The sequence below is a fragment of the Mobula hypostoma genome, chromosome 10, assembly GCF_963921235.1.
Source record: "Mobula hypostoma chromosome 10, sMobHyp1.1, whole genome shotgun sequence".
NCBI classification, from domain to species: Eukaryota; Metazoa; Chordata; class Chondrichthyes; order Myliobatiformes; family Myliobatidae; genus Mobula; species Mobula hypostoma.
In genome coordinates, this window is record NC_086106.1 from 11,233,323 (window position 1) to 11,253,479 (window position 20,157).

At 46.8% G+C, this 20,157-nt stretch overlaps 1 protein-coding gene across 1 annotated transcript; it reads right to left on the reverse strand.

Moving 5' to 3' along the window:
- Positions 1 to 18,258: 18,258 nt before the first annotated feature.
- Positions 18,259 to 18,579, reverse strand: LOC134353205 (thioredoxin-like). Its single transcript, XM_063061221.1, has one exon. It carries the CDS (start codon positions 18,577 to 18,579, stop codon positions 18,259 to 18,261), a length of 321 nt encoding a protein of 106 aa, XP_062917291.1.
- Positions 18,580 to 20,157: the final 1,578 nt, after the last annotated feature.

A 20,157-nucleotide genomic window follows, 5' to 3' on the forward strand; every position in this document is an offset into this window, starting at 1 on the left:
TTGATCCCTTATTATGAAACCAGATGAGACAAACAGTCTTATATAGCGGTATTAAAGATAACAGAATTAGCAAAATGAGAATAATTAATGAAGGTCATAAACAAGCGGTCAACAAAAAATATTAATTCCCTGGCTCACCCCTAAACTAATGATCACAAAGTGTGAATATGTGACTTTACTCATTTGCCACTACCATGCCCCAACCCACGTGGCAAATTACCGTAACCCATAACGAAAACTCACGACCCAAAATACAATACAGACAGATGGAAAATAGATACATGGCTCCTACAATAGTGTCAGAAAATTTGGAGAATTACCCAGAGTGGATTCTCCTCTTGTTCCTCCCCTTGCCCTGCCGTTCCATCCCCCAAGGTTCCCGCCTCAGAATTAATATTCCCCATCAACATACTTCCTCAAGAAATTACCTCAAAATAACATGTTACTTTCACATATGCCATCTACATCATTAGCCCCCTTACCTGACACCATTACATTGTCTTGCTGCTTATCTGATAACAATATTTTTTTTCTGTTAAAGTATTAGGAGAACTCAAACCATTGCCTTTGGTACCCTCCATAAACCTGACCCTTCTTCACCAATTGCACCTATCCCTATCAACTGTGTTGGGAGGAACTAGATGGAGCTCAGATGTTATTTTTAACCTACAAGTGAATTCTGTGCAAGTAGGGCCTCTTATTTCTACCTCCGTAATGTTGCTCAGATCCATCCTTTTTAATTTCCTCTCACACTGAATCTATGCTTTGTTTTTCTAGACTCGACCTTTCCAAAGCATCCCTGAACCAGCTTCCCATCTTTAACTTTGCTATCAATGGTTCAATTTAATATCAGAGAATGGATACAGTATACAACCTGAAATTCTTACTCTTCGCAGACACCCACAAAACAGAAAGAAACCCAAAGAATGAATGACAGAAACATCAGAACCCCAAGGTCCCCACCCTCCATGCACAAAAAGCAGCAAAAAGCATCAGCCTTCCCCCTCCCCACTTGCTCCAGCAAACCTCCCCCCCCCCACCCCACCATGCAAGCAATAACAAAGGCCCCAAAGAGAGCAGAAAATGAGCCAGAGCTCAGTGCTGTCTTCCTGCATTGACCCGTCCCCTCTCTTCTCCCTACTACCATCACACAGGAGGTGCAGGAGTCCTGGGTCCCACACTGCCAGGTTCAGGGGCAGTCGTTGCCCTGCAGCCGTCAGGCTCCTGAACCAGCTCCACTCACCTCAGTGCTGAACGGGGAATCCGCAGCTTACGTTGTCAGTCGCATTTGCCTTTTTTTTTATTATTTGCATGATTTGTTCTCTTTTTCACTCTTTGTTGTGTGTGGTTTCTTGTGGTTTCTGTTGTTTTTCTTTGCTTTGTGGCTGCCTGCAAGAAGAATCTCAAGGTGGTTTATGGTAGAGATACTTTGATTGTAAATTTGAACTTTGAATGTTAAAGGAGCAATCTTACAGGTTGATCTGGTTTACGTGTGTCAGAATTCTTGTTACTGATAATCTCATCCTTCCTATTCTATAGCTGTTTTAACTCCTCCAATTGTAAGATTTTCCCTTGAATGGAACCACAGAGGGCATGCTCTCTTCTTGCTACTGCCATCAGGAAGACGGTACAGGAGCCTTAGGACTCGCACCACGAGGTTCAAGAACAATTACTACCCCTCACCCTAAGGCTCTTGTTCCAAAGGGTATAACTGCACTTAACTTCACTTGCCTCATCATTGAAACGTTCCCATAACCAATGACTCACTTTCAATGAATCTTCATCTCATGTTCTTGATACTTGTTGCTGATTTATTTGTTATTATTATTCCTTCATTTTTCTATTTGAACAGTTTGTTGTCTTCTGCACTCCGGTTGAATACCCAAGTTGGGTGGTCTTTCATTGATAGTTATGGTTATTATTCTGTGGATTATTGAGTATGCCCACAGGAAAACAAATCTCAGGCTTGTATATGGAGACATATATGTACTTTGATAATAAATTTATTTTGAACTTTGAAATGTGAAGGTCCCATGCATACCTCAAACTTTAACTTGCTTTCATTGTTGAAATAAAACTACTTCAGCTGGGAACCTTGGATTGATGAGAACAGCACTAACTAGTTTAGCCTCAAGAAACTCAGCCAGGAGGAACCAAATGAACAAATTTATCTTGGATAGATTCTGATTACAGAATGTTGTTAACCTCAACTCCATCTGTGTCGGAGGGGCTGGTCGGAGGCTCAAAATTTTCAGACGGACTCAGAGTCCGCTGCGGTCGGGTGCTTCCAATGGTGCTGCATCAGCAAGTTTGTGGTGCTTGGAGGTTCATGGCAGGGAGAGTTTCTCCCTTCTACCGTCTGCGTGAAATGATGGGGCTATCGGAACTTTGAGACTTTTTTTTACCATGCCCATGGTCTGCTCTTTATCAAATTATGGTATTGCTTTGCACTGTTGTAACTATATGTTATAATTATGTGGTTTTGTCAGTTTTAGTCTTGGTTTGTCCTGTGTTTTCCTGTGATATCATTCTGGAGAAACGTTGTTTCATTTTTTAATGCATGCATTTCTAAATGACAATAAACGAGGACTGAGTGTCCTCATAATCTAAACTAATCTGCCGCAAACGGAGTTTCCCGGTGGTCAAACATTTTAATTCCCATTCTGACACGTTGGTCCATGGCCTCCTCTTGTGCTAAGATTAGGCCACCCTCAGGGTGGAGGAACAACACTTTATATTCCGTCTGGGTAGCCTCTAACCTGTTGGTATGAATACTGATTTCTCTTTCCAATAAACAAATGACCCCCTGACCCTTCCTCTGTTCCTCACTCTGAACTTCTACTTCTTCTCACCTGTCTATTAATTACCCCTGGGTCCCCTCCTCCTTCCCTTTCTCCTATGGTCCACGCTCCTCTCCTATAAGATTCCTACATCTCCAGCCCTTGACCTTTCCCACCCACCTGGCTTCACCTATCACCTTCTAGCTAACATCTTTCCCCTCCCCCCACCTTTTTATTCGGGCACTTCTCCCCCACCCCCCCTTCTCAGGCCTGAAGAAGTCTCAGCCCAAAACGTCTTTCCATAGATGTTGCCTAGTTTGCTGAGTTCCTACAGTATTTTGTGTGTGTTGCTTTGGATTCATGTTTGTTCATTTGTAGCCAGAATTACAGAATGTTTTTCATTTGTAGTCACAAGTGTGTTTTTCTTTAAAAGTTGAGGTGTGCATGGGTCCTTCACCTTTGCGACATTTAGACAACTGGACATAAACTACATTCACAATAGGTTATCTCTGGTTATTTTTTCCTTTATCTTTGGTCACAAGATACCTCTCTACTGAAGGACAAAGGTGGCCTTTGAAACACATTATTTGCTCTACTTATCTAATGTTATGTACAGAAGAAACGAGTATTCTTCACATCTTCCATCACACACATGACTCACCTACCACTCAACTAGGCTCTTTCTAGATCAGGTTTACAAGTTTGAATTTCTTGCTGTTTTTGGACTGCTATTCCTTTTTTTTTAATTGGCAAGTTGTTACTTTGGATTATAAGTTAAAACTAGATTGGGGATTTCGTTAATGACTCAGTCAATACGGTGCCTCCCAAACACAAGCAATTCTGCAGATGCTGGAAATCCAGTGCAGCAGACACAAAATGCTGGAGGAGCACAGCAGGCCAGGCAGCATCTGTGAAAAAGAGTAAATAAGTCCTGATGTAGGGACTCCACCTGAAACGTCAACCGTTTACTCTTTTCCACAGATACTGAGTTCCTCCAGCATTTTGTGGGTGTTCATACGGTGCCTAAGTGGGAGGAGAAGAAATTGAACCAGTGAGACATCAGGTTCAATCCTGATTTGTGCCAGACTGCTTGGGAGTAACGATAGAATATTAAGCACGGGGGGCCCTTTGGGCCAATCATGATTTGCTGGTGTCTAAACTAGAGTGTAGTGCTTTAGAGTACCAGTGAACCGGGTTCGATTCCCGTCGTTGCCTGGGAGGAGTTTTACGTTCTCCCCGTGACTGTGTGGGTTTTCTCCGGGTGCTCCGGTTTCCTCCCACAGTCCAAAGACGTACTGGTTGGTAGGTTGACTGGTCATTGTAAATTGTCCTGTAATTAGGCTAGGGTTAAATTGGGGGATTCCTGGGCAGTGTCGCTCGAAGGGCCAGAAGGGCCTGTTCCGCACTGTATCTCAATCAATAAATAAATTGGGCTGCCACACTCTGTTCCTTGGTAAGATGCAGAGGTCTCAACCACATTTGCTCACTGTGGCCAAACATTTTCGAACATAAGGAAAGATCTCATATGAGGAGTCTCTATTTCCTGAGGAGACTGAGGTCCCTTAACATCTGCCGGACAATGCTGAGGATGTTCTACGAGTCTGTGGTGGCCAGTGCGATCATGTTTGCTGTTGTGTGCTGGGGCAGCAGGCTGAGGGTAGCAGACACCAACAGAATCAACAAACTCATTCGTGAGGCCAGTGATGTTGTGGGGATGGAACTGGACTCTCTGACGGTGGTGTCTGAAAAGAGGATGCTGTCCAAGTTGCATGCCATCTTGGACAATATCCCATCCACTACATAATGGACTGGTTGGGCACAGGAGTACATTCAGCCAGAGACTCATTCCACCGAGATACAACACAGAGCATCATAGGAAGTTATTCCTGCCTGTGGCCATCAAACTTTACAACTCCTCCCTTGGAGGGTCAGACACCCTGAGCCAATAGGCTGGTCCTGGACTTATTTCCTGGCATAATTTACATATTACTATTTAATTATTTATGGTGCAACTGTAACGAAAACCAATTTCCCCCAGAATCAATAAAGTATGACTATGACTATGACTATGACTATGTTTGAGGCTCTGGGCCTGTATTCACTAGAATTCAGAAGAATGAGAGGTGACCTCATTGAAACCTACCCGACAGAGTGGATGTGGAAAGGATGTTTCCTATGGTGGGAGAGTCTAAGACCAGGGGACACAGCCTCAGAATAGAATGGAGATGAGGAGGCATTTCTTTAGGGAGAGAGTGGTGAATCTGTGGAATTCGTTGCCACAGGCCTGGGTTTCATATGAAAAATTCTTTTAATTATCATTCATTTATCCTTATTAACTAATCATTTTATCAACCTCTGCCTTAAATGTACATACAGATTGTGGAGGCCAGGTCTGTATGTATATTTAAGGGAGTGGTTGAAAGATTGTTGACTGATCAGGGCATGAAGGGATACTGGGAGAAGGCAGGAGACTGGGGCTGCGAGGAAAAATGGGTCAGCCACGATGAAATGGCAGAGCAGACTTGATGGGCCAAATGGCTTAATTCTGCTCCTCCATCTTAAGGACTTATAGGAGCGGGAGTAGGCCATCTAGCTCTGTAGGGGGATGTCAGAGGTAGATTTTTTATACAGTAATATGACACACCTTGCCAGGGTTAATGGTGGACACACTAGGGACATTTAAGAGACTCTCAGATAGCCACATGAATGAAAGAAAAATGGAGGGCTATGTGGGAAGGAGTTAGATTGATCATGGAGTAGGTCAGAACGTCAGCACAGCATCATGAGCCGAGGGATCTGTACTGTGCTGTACCGTACTGTTCTACAGTCACGGAATTTACAGGTCTGTGCTATTTCAACCTCTTCTATTTCTCTTTTACCACTCTACTTCATTGGGTCCTTGTTCACTTTTCACTGCATTGTAAGCAAAGTTTTAATGGTTTGGTCCCAATGAAAATGTTTCCTTCACCTCAGTACAAAGGCATAATATTCAACACTGAGTATTGCTGTCCCAATTTAGCACATTTTTTTTATTGATCTTTGGCCATAAGTATCAAGACACCTCTCTGCTGTAGGTCAAAGGGGGCCTTTGAAACACATTGCTTGGCCTAATTAATGTGTGCTGTTTTAACACACGTAACAATTATAGATTAATTATCCATGTTTACCATCTATTGGGGAGTTTCTATAATCAGTAATGTCTTTGAGCTCTGGAGGGGTAACTACTGAAAAATTGCACAAGGATCTATATCAAATACAAAAAGTGGCAGCGTTTTCTAGATTGACATGTACTTTCCTGGGATGGCAGGACTTTCATATGATGAAAGACTGGATCAACTAGGCTTATACTCTCTGGAATTTAGAAGATTGAGGGGGGGGGTCTAATTGAAACGTATAAAATTCTAAAGGGATTGGACAGGCTAGATGCAGGAAGATTGTTCCCAATGTTGGGGAAAGTCCAGAACGAGGGGTCACAGTTTGAGGATAGAGGGGAAGCCGTTTAGGACCGAGATGAGGAAAAACTTCTTCACACAGAGAGTGGTGACTCTGTGGAATTCTCTGCCACAGGAAACAGTTGAGGCCAGTTCATTGGCTATATTTAAGAGGGAGTTAGATATGGCCCTTGTGGCTAAAGGGATCGGGGGTATAGAGGGAAGGCTGGCACAGGGTTCTGAGTTGGATGATCAGCCATGACCATACTGAGTCGTGGTGCAGGCTCGAAGGGCCGAATGGCCTACTCCTGCACCTATTTTCCATGTTTCTATGTTTCTCTTCCAGTTATCTTGCTCATCTGGATAGTTCCTATTAACAGTAACTATGTCCAGATCTAGAACTTAGAGCCCGTGCTTTGTCATTTAACCTTGGCCATAGCTTGACAAGATGAGGGTAGAGTTTATAAAATAAATCTTTGAAGCAATTTCTGCAGGAGGACAGTCAGAATGTGAAGACATAAACTTAGACTTGACCACTCAAGAAGTACTTCTTTCTTACAAAACTGGTAAGCCTTAACCCTTTATTGAGGCTAGTTCAATTAAAATCTTCACCATGGAGATTGATCAACTACACAGATGGCCAATAAACTTATTAGGCTGTAGAATAGGCTAAAGCCCCCTCTCTGCCAACCCCTGCCACTTAGGAAATAAAGTGGTTTGAATGTTAACAAGTCTCATACAGGAGATACTGTGGGACGCTTAGCTTCTTTGGAATTACCTGAACGATGAATTCACTAAAGAATGAAACGAATGTATGTATAGGACCAAAAAACTGACATTAATACCATATCATAATATCATAAGATAGGAGGAGCAGAAGATGGTGGCGCGACGCAGCGCACGCGGCCACCCTGAAATTATACCATATCTGTAAGTAGGTACTGTGCACTATCCTGATCTGATGGAGACAGACGTGAGAAGCACGGAGGAACACCTGGAGAAACTTCTGAAATGCCCGCTTCGCTGCCGCTGCTACTGTGCGGTCAAGAATCTCTGGAGGGGAAGGCCCCAAATCCTCAGCTTTGCCTGTTGCCGGGGCCGGGGTTGAAGCTCGGCAGAGATGGTGCTCGGTGCTCGGTGTCGGAGGGTTGGTCGGAGGCTGGAAGTTTTCGGACGGACTCAAGAGTCGGCTGTGGTCGGGTGCTTCCAGGGTGCTGCATCGGCAAGTTTGCAGCGCTGGAGGTTCATGGCAGGAAGAGTTTCTCCCTTCTACCGTCTGCGTGAGATGATGGGACTTTCAAGAGACTTTGAGACATTTTTTTTACCGTGCCCATGGTCTGTTCTTTATCAAATTACGGTATTGCTTGCACTGTTGTAACTATATGTTATAATTATGTGGTTTTTGTCAGTTTTTTTTAGTCTTGGTTTGACTTGTGTTTCTGTGATACATTCTGGAAGAACATTGTGTCATTTCTTAATGTATGCATTACTAAATGACAATAAAAGAGGACTGCGTATCCTCATAATCTAAAATCTAATCTAATCTAAGATATAGGAGCAGAATTAGGCCATTTGGCCCATTGAGTCTGCTCCACCATTTCATCATGGCTGATCTATTTTCCCTCTCAGCCCCAGTCTCCTGCCTCCTCCATGATCTTCAATCTTTCAATCCTGAAATAATTTTCATGAACCTCCTTTGAACCCTATCTAATGTCAGCACATCCTTTCTAAGACATTAGACATTCTAAAACTATACTGTTCTTCTAGAGTAACAAAAAATTTGAAGTAAGTGTGCTAAACCTGCAAATTATAGATTTTTGCTGTCTTGAAAAATCCAAAATCCTTCGAGTAAGGTTAAGCTCAGGTAATGCAAAGAAGGGTGATGGAATTGCTGGCTTTGTTGCAAAGTTTGCAGACAATATGAAGATAGGTGACCCCACTAAGGAGCACCAGGCCATTGTCTCCCACACCATCACCGACTTTATCTGCTCAGGGGATCTCCCATCCACTGCTATCAACCTCATAGTTCCCACACCTCGCACTTCCCGTTTCCACCTCCTACCCAAGATCCACAAACCTGCCTGTCCTGGCCGACCTATTGTTTCAGCTTGCTCCTGCCCCACTGAACTCGTTTCTGCATACCTCGACACGGTTTTATCCCCCTTGTTCAATCCCTTCCTACCTATGTTCGTGACACCTCTCACGCTCTTAAACTTTTCGATGATTTTAAGTTCCCCGGCCCCCACCGCTTTATTTTCACCATGGATATCCAGTCCCTATATACTTCCATCCCCCATCAGGAAGGTCTCAAAGCTCTCTGCTTCTTTTTGGATTCCAGACCTAATCAGTTCCCCTCTACCACCACTCTGCTCCATCTAGCGGAATTAGTCCTTACTCTTAATAATTTCTCCTTTGGCTCCTCCCACTTCCTCCAAACTAAAGGTGTAGCTATGGGCACCCATATGGGTCCTAGCTATGCCTGCCTTTTTGTTGGCTTTGTGGAACGATCTATGTTCCGTGCCTATTCTGGTATCTGTCCCCCACTTTTCCTTCGCTACATCGACGACTGCATTGGCGCTGCTTCCTGCACGCATGCTGAGCTCGTTGACTTCATTAACTTTGCCTCCAACTTTTATCCTGCTCTCAAGTTTACCTGGCCCATTTCCGACACCTCCCTCCCCTTTCTAGATCTTTCTGTCTCTATCTCTGGAGACAGCTTATCCACTGATGTCTACTATAAGCCTACTGACTCTCACAGCTATCTGGACTATTCCTCTTCTCAACCGTCTCTTGAAAAAATGCCATCCCCTTCTCGCAATTCCTCCATCTCCGCCGCATCTGCTCTCAGGATGAAGCTTTTCATTCCAGGACGAGGGAGATGTCCTACTTTTTTAAAGAAAGGGGCTTCCCTTCCTCCACCATCAACTCTGCTCTCAAACGCATCTCCCCCATTTCACGCACCTCTGCTCTCACTCCATCCTCCCGCCACCCCACTAGGAATAGGGTTCCCCTTGTCCTCACCTACCACCCCACCAGCCTCCGGGTCCAACATATTATTCTCCATAACTTCCGCCACCTCCAATGGGATCCCACCACTAAGGACATCTTTCCCTCCCCCCCTCTCTCTGCATTCCGCAGGGATCACTCCCTATGCGACTCCCCTGTCCATTCGTCCCCCCCATCCCTCCCCACTGATCTCCCTCCTGGCACTTATCCGTGTAAGCGGAACAAGTGCTACACATGCCCTTACACTTCCTCCCTTACCACCATTCGGGGCCCCAGACAGTCCTTCCAGGTGAGGCGACACTTCACCTGTGAGTCGGCTGGGGTGATATACTGAATCCGGTCCTCCCGATGTGGCCTTTTATATATTGGCGAGACCTGACGCAGACTGGGAGATCGTTTCACTGAACACCTACACTATGACCGCCAGAGAAAGCAGGATCTCCCAGTGGCCACACATCTTAATTCCACATCCCATTCCCATTTTGATATGCCTATCCACGGCCTCCTCTACTGTAAAGATGAAGCCACACTCAGGTTGGAGGAACAACACCTTATATTCCGTCTGGGTAGCCTCCAACCTGATGGCATGAACATTGACTTCTCTAACTTCCGCTAATGCCCCAACTCCCCCTCATACCCCATCCGTTATTTATTTATATACACACATTCTTTCTCTCTCTCTCCTTTTTCTCCCTCTGTCCCTCTGACTGTACCCCTTGCCCATCCTCTGGGTTTTTTCTCCGCCCTCCCGCTTTTCCTTCTCCCTGGGCCTCCTGTCCCATGATCCTCTCATATCCCTTTTGCCAATCACCTGTCCAGCTCTTGGCTCCATCCCTCCCCCTCCTGTCTTCTCCTATCATTTTGGATCTCCCCCCCCACCCCCACTTCCAATTCTCTTACTAACTCTTCCTTCAGTTAGTCCTGACGAAGGGTCTCGGCCTGAAACGTCGACTGTACCTCTTCCTATAGATGCTGCTTGGCCTGCTGCGTTCACCAGCAACTTTGATGTGTGTTGTTTGAATTTCCAGCATCTGCAGAATTCCTCGTGTTTGCATCCACATTTTCATCCAGGTTAATTATATACATCATAAATAGCAGAGATCCCTGCAGGACACCACTAATTACAGACCTCCAGCTCCAATAAGGCCCTTCAACCACTACCCTCGGTCTTCTATATGCAAGCAAGTTCTGAATCCAAACAGCCAACTCACCATGGACACCATGCATCCTAATCTCCAGGATTAGCCTCCCATGAGGGACCTTGTCAAATGCCTTTCCAAAATCCATGTAGGCCTCATCCACTGCTCTACCTTCCTCAATCTCTCTCGCCATTTTGTCAAAAAACTCAATCAAGTTGGTAAGACACGACCTCCCCTACACAAGCCCTCCCTAATTCGGCCATGGCTTTCCAAACGTCAATGTGTCCTATCCCTGGCTCCAGCAAATTCCCTACAACTGACGTGAGACTCACTGGTGTACTGTTTCCAGGATTTTCCCTTGTTCCCTTCTTAGAGGTGTAACATTAGCCACTCGCTAGTCCTCCGGAACCTCAGCTGTGCCTAGACAGAACATAAAGATACTGATCAAAGCCACAGAAATCTATTCTCTTGCCTCCTTCAATAACCTGGGGTAAATCCCATCAGGCTTTGGGGACTTGTCCACCCTAATACCCATTAGGAGACACAACACTTCATCCTCTTTGACTGCTAAAAGTCCTAACGTATTTATGCACTCAGCACTGATCTCCTGGTCCTCCATGTCCTTTCCTTGGTAAACACTGAAGTACTAATTAAATACCTCACTCACATTCTCTGCATCCAAGCAAATGTTCCCCCCTTTATACTTGAGTGGTCCTATCCTCTCCCTAGTTATCCTCTTGCTCTTAATGTACATAGTCATAGTCATAGTCATACTTTATTGATCCAGGGGGAAATCGGTTTCCGTTACAGTTGCACCATAAATAATTAAATAGTAATAAAACCATAAATAATTAAATAGTAATATGTAAATTATGCCAGGAAATAAGTCCAGGACCAGCCTATTGGCTCAGGGTGTCTGACCCTCCAAGGGAGGAGCTGTAAAGTTTGATGGCCACAGGCAGGAATGACTTCCTATGACGCTCTGTGTTGCATCTCGGTGGAATGAGTCTCTGGCTGAATGTATTCCTGTGCCCAACCAGTACATTATGTAGTGGATGGGAGACATTGTCCAACATGGCATGCAACTTGGACAGCATCCTCTTTTCAGACACCACCGTGACAGAGTCCTGTTCCATCTCCACAACATCACTGGCCTCACGAATGAGTTTGTTGATTCTGTTGGTGTCTGCTACCCTCAGCCTGCTGCCCCAGCACACAACAGCAAACATGATCGCACTGGCCACCACAAACTCGTAGAACATCCTCAGCATCGTCCGGCAGATGTTAAAGGACCTCAGTCTCCTCAGGAAATAGAGACGGCTCTGACCCTTCTTGTAGACAGCCTCAGTGTTCTTTGACCAGTCCAGTTTATTGTCACATGTACATATAGGGACTCACCAGGAGTTTTCATGGCCCCTCCTGGCTTTCCTAATTCCCTTCTTTAGTTCCTTCCCAGCTTCTTTATAGTCCTTGTGTGCTCCGTTTGATTCTGACATCTGAAACTTAACATGCTTTTCCTGTTTCTTATTGACTAAATTCATCACCTCTCGGGACGTGCAAGCTTTGTTGCTTGTTGTGTTCCAAGCATTGTGGGCATACTGTGTCGGTGCCAGAATGGGTGGCTGCAATTGCAGGCTGCCCCCACCACACCCTGGGGTCTGTCGGTTGTTGATATATGTTGGTTGTTGATGGTTGCTGTCTGTTTCAATGCACATGTGATAAACCGAATCTCGTAGCTGTTGCAACCACGAAGAAGGCATGCCAGGAGTTTGAGCAAATTTGGTATACTTACAAATACGTATACAGTGGAGAGCATTCTGACTGGTTGTCTCACAACCTGGTATTTAGGCTCTAATGCACAGGATTACAAAAGGATGCAGAAGGGTATAGACTCAGCCGGCTTTATCATGGGCACAACTCTGCCCACCATCAAGGGCATCTCCATCACAAAGCCCCCTCACCATCCGGGTCATGCCCTCTTCTCATTGCTGTCATCAGGGAGGAGGTACAGGAGCCCTAAGACGCACACTCAATGATTCAGATACAGCTTCTTCCCTTCTGTCATCAGATTTTTGAACAGTCTATGAAGTGCAGATGCTGGACTGATGCGTCCTGATGAAGGGTCTCGGCCTAAAACGTTGACTCTTTATCCCTTTCCATAGATGCTGTCTGACCTGCTGAGTTTCTCCAGCATTTTGTGTGCGTTACTGGCTTTTCTTTTCTTTTTTGCAATATTTATTTTTGTAAATTACAATAATCTTATGTCTTGGATTCTATTGCTGCCGCAAAACAACAAATTTCACATCACATACATCAATGTATCTAAAAGAATCTAATTCTGATCTGTATCTTATTTTTCCATGCCCTCCTTTCTTAATTGAAAATCAAAAGAACTGCGGATAGTCGAAGGGTCATAAAACACTACAGCACAGCAACAGGCCCTGTGGCCCATCTAGTCTAGGGTGGCGGGGTGGAGATGCATCTCTACCAAGGGAGGTGTAAGGTGCTCCTTCCCTCCGCCAGCCTGCAGGTCACCCTTGGGCAAGGTGTAGCACCTGCTTAGCCCCCCTGATCAGGGTCACGGTGCAGCTGGTGCAGATCACAAGTCCTGGTTATGTGACCACTGACACCATGCAGACAATCTCTGAAGAGTATCGATAATGGCTGGGGTCACCCGTCTTGTGAGGACGCTGCCCAGAAGAAGGCAACGGGCAAACCACTTCTGTAGGAAAATTTGCCAAGAACAATCATGGTCATGGAAAGAGCATGATCACCTACGTCATACGACATGGCACGTAATGATGATGTCATACAACACGGCGCATAATGATGATGATGTACTTGTTTTGGAAATTACCTCTATGGGTGGCCTCCAGAACAAAGCTTCTCACTGTACCTCGGTACATGTTGCAAAAATAAAAACAATTACTAATTAATGAGAAATCAAAATGTTATAGTTCAGAAGGTAAAATGATGAGACAAAATAGAAGACAGCACTCTGAGAGTATTTCCCACTTTTTATACAGTACTTTGCAAATGTCTTGGGAAATATATAGCTAGGGTGCCAAAAATGTTTGCACAGTACTGTAGTAATTTTATGTATTACACTGTACTGCTGCCACAAAAAAAAACCAAATTTCATGACATATGTGAGTGAGATAAACCTGATTCTGATATTGTGTCGACTGAAAGTGGGAAGGGGACAGGGAGAGGGGGAATCGTGGTTGGGGAAAGGGGAAGGGAGAGGGAGAGGAAGAGGGATTGGGAAGCACCAGAGAGGCATTCTCTAATGATCAATAAACCAATTGTTTGGAATCTAATGATCTTGCCCACTGTCTCAGGGCTGGGTGTGTCTGTACCCACACCAGTCCTGCCACTGCTACTCCTTCTCTGCCACCTGTCCCACACCCCTCCCACGATGCTCCACCCTCACCCTTCCCAACATCCTTCTCTGCCACCTGTCCCAGACCCCCCCCGCGATGCTCCACCCTCACCCTTCCCAACATCCTTCTCTGCCACCTGTCCCACACCCCTCCCACGATGATCCACCCTCACCCTTCCCAACATCCTTCTCTGCCACCTGTCCTACACCCCTCCCACGATGCCCCACCCTCACCCTTCCCAACATCCTTCTCTGCCACCTGTCCCACACCCCTCCCACGATGCTCCACCCTCACCCTTCCCAACATCCTTCTCTGCCACCTGTCCCAGACCCCCCCGCGATGCTCCACCCTCACCCTTCCCAACATCCTTCTCTGCCACCTGTCCCACACCCCTCCCACGATGCCCCACCCTCACCCTTCCCAACATCCTTCTCTGCCACCTGTCCCACACCCCTCCCACGATGCTCCACCCTCACCCTTCCCAACATCCTTTTCTGCCACCTGTCCCAGACCCCCCCGCGATGCTCCACCCTCACCCTTCCCAACATCCTTCTCTGCCACCTGTCCCACACCCCTCCCACGATGCTCCACCCTCACCCTTCCCAACATCCTTCTCTGCCACCTGTCCCAGATGCCCTCCGCGATGCCCCACCTTCACCATTCCCAACATCCTTTGATCCCATCAGATTACAAACTCGCTCTCCACTTCACGTTGACAACTACAGTACTGTGCAAAAGTCTTAGGCACCCTAGCTCTTCTTGCTGCTGCCATCAGATAGAAGGGACGAGAGCCCCAGGACTCACACCAGCAAGTTCAAGAACAGTTACTACCCCTCGATCATCAGACTCTCGAATAAAAGGGGATAAAGACACCCACTTGCCCCACCATTGAAATGTTTCCACAACCAATGATTTCACTTTAAGGGCTCTATCTCATTATCTCTTGTTCTCATTATTTATCATTATTTACTTATATTTGCATTTGCACAGTTTGTTGTCTTCCGCACTGAAAGCCCTTGATAGAGTGGATTGTGAGCGGATGTTTCCTATGGTGGAAGAGTCTAAGACCAGAGGACACAGCCTCAGAATAGAGGGGCGTCAATTTAGAGGAGACATTTCTTTAGCCAGGGAGAGTTGCATCTGTGGAATTTTAAAACGCAAACAACAGGAATTCTGCAGATGCTGGAATTTCAAGCAACACACATCAAAGTTGCTGGTGAACGCAGCAGGCCAGGCAGCATCTCTAGGAAGAGGTACAGTCGACGTTTCGGGCCGAGACCCTTTGTCAGGACTAACTGAAAGAAGAGTTAGTAAGAGATTTGAAAGTGGGAGGGGGAGGGGGAGATCCAAAATGATAGGAGAAGACAGGAGGGGGAGGGATGGAGCCAAGAGCTGGACAGGTGATTGGCAAAAGGGGATATGAGAGGATCATGGGACAGGAGGCCCAGGGACAAAGACAAGTGGGGGGGGGGAAACCCAGAGGATGGGCAAGGGGTATAATCAGAGGGACAGAGGGAGAAAAAGGAGAGTGAGAGAAAGAATGTGTGTATAAAAATAAATAACGGATGGGGTACGAGGGGGAGGTGGGGCATTAGCGGAAGTTAGAGAAGTCAATGTTCATGCCATCAGGTTGGAGGCTACCCAGACGGAATATAAGGTGTTGTTCCTCCAACCTGAGTGTGGCTTCATCTTTGCAGTAGAGGAGGCTGTGGATAGACATGTCAGAATGGGAATGGGATGTGGAATTAAAATGTGTGGCCACTGGGAGATCCTGCTTTCTCTGGCGGACGGAGCGTAGGTGTTCAGCAAAGCGGTCTCCCAGTCTGCGTCGGGTCTCACCAAAATAGAGAAGGCCACATTGGGAGCACCGGATGCAGTATATCACCCCAGCCGACTCACAGGTGAAGTGTTGCCTCACCTGGAAGGACTGTCTGGGGCCCTGAATGGTGGTAAGGGAGGAAGTGTAAGGGCATGTGTAGCACTTGTTCCGCTTACACGGATAAGTGCCAGGAGGGAGATCAGTGGGGAGGGATGGGGGGGACGAATGGACAAGGGAGTTGCGTAGGGAGTGATCCCTGCGGAAAGCAGGGGGTGGGGGAGGGAAGGATGTGCTCAGTGGTGGGATCCAGTTGGAGGTGGCGGAAGTTACGGAGAATTGTATGTTGGACCCGGAGGCTGGTGGAGTGGTAGGTGAGGACCAGGGGAACCCTATTCCTAGTGGGGTGGCGGGAGGATGGAGTGAGAGCAGATGTGCGTGAAATGGGGGAGATGCGTTTGAGAGCAGAGTTTATGGTGAGGAAGGGAAGCCCCTTTCTTTAAAAAAGGAGGATATCTCCCTCGTCCTGGAATGAAAAGCCTCATCCTGAGTGCAGATACGGCGGAGACGGAGGAATTGCGAGAAGGGGATGGCATTTTTTCAAGAGACAGGGTGAGAAGAGGAATAGTCCAGATAGCTGTGAGAGTCAGTAGGCTTATAGTAGACATCAGTGGATAAGCTGTCTCCAGAGATAGAGACAGAAAGATCTAGAAAGGGGAGGGAGGTGTCGGAAATGGACCAGGTAAACTTGAGGGCAGGGTGAAAGTTGGAAGCAAAGTTAATAAAGTCAACGAGCTCAGCATGCGTGCAGGAAGCAGCGCCAATGCAGTCGTCGACATAGTGAAAGAGACTGTTTACCTGGTCCATTTTGATCTGTGGAATTTTGTTGCCACAAGCAGCTGTGGAGGCCATGTCGTTGTGTGTATTTAAGGTAGAAGCTGACTGATTTTTGATTGGTCTGGGCATCAAGGGATACGGGGAGAAGGCAGGAGATTGGGGCTGACACGAAAATGGATCAGCCATGATGAAATGTTGGAGCAGACTCGATGGGCCAAATGGCCTAATTCTGCTGCTATATCTTATGGTCTAAAGAAGCAAAACACCTACTGCAGTGAGTGATTGGGTTTGGAATGTATTACAGGGAGAGTAGTGAAGGCAAGTTTAATTGTAGAATTCAGAAGGAAGCCAGATTTTGGGAGAATTAGCAGTGCAGGGAAACGGACCAACTGATGAAGGGTCACAGCACAAATTGTCAACTGTTTTTCCCTGGCATTGATGCTGCCTGACCTGCTGAGTTCCTCCAGCATTTTGTGTTAGAGTTCCCGCATCTGCAGAATCTCTCATGTTTATAACGAACCAACTAGGTGACTCCAGCCTTGAGCAAGAGCCGATGTGACAGAGAGAATGGCTTCCAACCGCTCTGCGATTCTGTGGAACAAATACGACGTTAAATGGCCAAAAAAAAGCCCGTTCTGGTAATTTTTAAGGAGCCTTCTCAGGGAGAAATAAAGGGGAAAGAGGTAAAAGAGGGAGAATCTATTGTCTATTGAGAACCGATAGCGTAGCGGTCAGCACAACGCTTTACAGTACTGGCGACCCGGGTTCAATTGCACTCCCTGTAGGGAGTCTGTATGTTCTCCCCATGACCTGTGTGGGTTTCCTCCGGGTGCTCCGGTTTCCTCCCACAGTCCCAAGACATACCTGTTGGTAGGTTAATTGGTCATTGTAAATTGCCCGTGATTAGGCTAGGATTAAATGGGATTGCGGCGCGGCTCGAAGGGCCGATTCTCAGTAAATAAACAAACATGGGGAAATCAGGGACGCAGTCATTTAAGGGGTACCGGTGGGTGATAGCAAACATAGGAGAGACTGATTTGTAGAAGTAAATAGAATTTTAAATGTAAGTAACACAAGAGCCAGCGTAAACGTCTTGCATGTTAACCTGTGGTCGTGATCGCCTGTACCAACCTTTAATATGGAATTATGATACCAGCTTGGAGAGGATTGAAAGACTTCAGTGAGAAGAACGGAGGAAGTGGGGACGAGTGCAGGGGTTCCCAAACCTTTTTATATGCCACTGACCCCCCCCCCCGGCCACCATTGACCGAGGGGTTCGTGGACCCCAGGTTGCAGCAGTGGGCGGCTTTCGCCCATTTTGCACCGGATGTGGTCCAAATACCCCTCCTACCGTATCGCGAACTGAGCGCGGAGTTTTGCTCCTTTCTCCCCGTGACCCTGATTTCCCGCTCATATCGGTCGGTTACTCGGTCCTGGCTGTTAGTATCAGGAGCGAGCTAAAGGGGGAAATTAACGCGGCGTGGCATCGCTGCGTGAGCACGCGTAAACCGGATAGGCCAACGAGCTCCTCCGGGAGACTCATTCCACCGAGACGCAACACCGAGCGTCGTGGGAAGTCATTCCTGCCCGTGGCCATCAAACTTTACAACTCCTCCCTTGGAGGGTCAGACACCCTGAGCCAATAGGCTGGTCCTGGACTTATTTCCAACTGGCAAAATTTACATATTATTATTTAATTATTTATGGTTTTATATTGCTATATTTATACTCTATTCTTGGTTGGTGCGACTGTAACGAAACCCAATTTCTTTCGGGATCAATTAAGTATGACTATGACTCTGAAATAGGGAACTGGAAAGACGAGAACATTTAATCATTTTCTTTAAGCTCGAAACGCTATGGGCATTATTTCAACTGCAATATCAGGCGGTCCAACTTCTCCCTCTTGGTTCCAGAGAACTCTCCGACCTTCTCCTGGCACCTGTAGAAGTGGAAAGTGGGCATGCAGGTGATGCCCATGGCCCTGGCCAGCTCCTCCGACTCATCCACGTCCACCTCCGCGAAGATGACGTCGCGGTGCTGGTCCGATCTCATCCGGAGGAAGGGCTTGATGCTGGCGCAGTTGTTACACCACCGCGCCCCGAAGAAGATGACCACCAGGGTCTCCTCCTCCTCATCCAGCAAGGTGGCGAATTGCCGCCGGGTCCTGATGGGCCTCAGTACCATACTGCTGCCTCTGCCTCGCGTTGATCTGCGTCCGCGCCCCCGCCGCCAACCCCCCGGCCACTCCCACCTGCCCCTCCGGCAACCTCCCGCCGATAGTGACGTGCCGGGGCGTCACGCAAAACAAAGTCCGGCTCCTTGGCAAAAGCAGCGCCCCTGAGCCGGCAGGAAAGAATCCCAGTGGCTTGAACTTCTCCCCGAGGCGGCCACGCTTCCCGGAAGAGAAATGAGGTGCTCAGAACCTGGTGTGGCACATCTCGATCCGGCATGGAGGCAAGTTCGGAAAATGCTTACCCTGGATTTCTAACACCTGCAGCACCTCCTGTGTAAACGGCTAACCTTTCCGTGTTTGGCGTGTCAGTGTGGAGGACACGAGGGACCCGCCTGTCAACCACCAGTCTTCTAATCCAGCCTGGACAACTTCACTCACCACAACACCGAACACAACCTACAGACTCTCCAACATGTTCTCAAGTTTATTTATTTACGTAGTTGTTGCGTTTTATTTTTGTATCTGCACAATTTATCAGTCTTTGTGTGCGTTTTCCCTATGATTCTATTGCTCTACTGTGATGCCTACGAGAAAAGGAATCTTGGTGACTTACGTACTTTGATAACAAAATTGGGCCGTTAAGTAACTGGCCATTGTACATTGTCCCTGATTAGGCAAAGGTTTCCGGCGGACTGGGCGGGTGGTCTACAGTGAGACCCAACGCTCGGTGGAGAGCGTGACAAGGCCCAGAAGACGTCACGGTCACCCACTGCACCAAGGAAGACAAAAATTAGTGATGCTTGTCCCGGACTTCTGAGGTCGAAAGAGTGGAACTGCCCCAGTGCAGCGGTTTTTTCGCTTTAAAAACTCTCCCGCACGGGGTACTTTATACTTTATTTACTTTATTGCCGCCAAACAATTGGTACTAGAACGTACAATCGTCACAGTGATATTTGATTCTGCGCTTCCCACTCCCTGGATTACAAATACTAAATATTAAAAATAGTTAAAATCAGTAAATATTAAAAATTTAAATTATAAATCATAAATAGAAAATTGAAAAATGGGAAGTAAGATAGGGCAAAAAAAAAACCGAGAGGCAGGTCCGGATATTTGGAGGGTACGGCCCAGATCCGGGTCAGGATCCGTTCAGCAGTCTTATCACAGTTGGAAAGAAGAGTATCCTGTCATCGTCGGATTGATAGAGAGAGGTGAATAGAGACAGAGCTAGATATAGATAAAGAGACAGTTAGAGATAGCGAGATATGGATATAGAGAGAGATCAAATATAAATAGGATTTACATTGAACTCACTGCAAATAAATTCTAATGGGACTGTAAGTCTGAAACCTCCTCACGGTCTGGGCACTTCGTTAGTTCAGAGGATGAATAGAATTTTAAGTAGGAAGGGCCTGGAAGAGGTGTAACTAGCAGGAGGGGGGTTGAAAAGACCAGCTGATATCTGGAATGGGTGTCGGGGTGGAGATGCGTTTCTACCAAAGGTGTAAGGCGCTCCTTCCGTCCGCTAGCCTGCAGGTCACCCTTGGGCAAGATGTAGCCCCCGCTTAGCCCCCACCCCCGCCCCGATT

Bases quoted from the DNA above. Each gene is read 5' to 3' on its own strand.
- LOC134353205 (XM_063061221.1), bottom strand. From the start codon at position 18,579: ATGGTACTGAGGCCCATCAGGACCCGGCGGCAATTCGCCACCTTGCTG.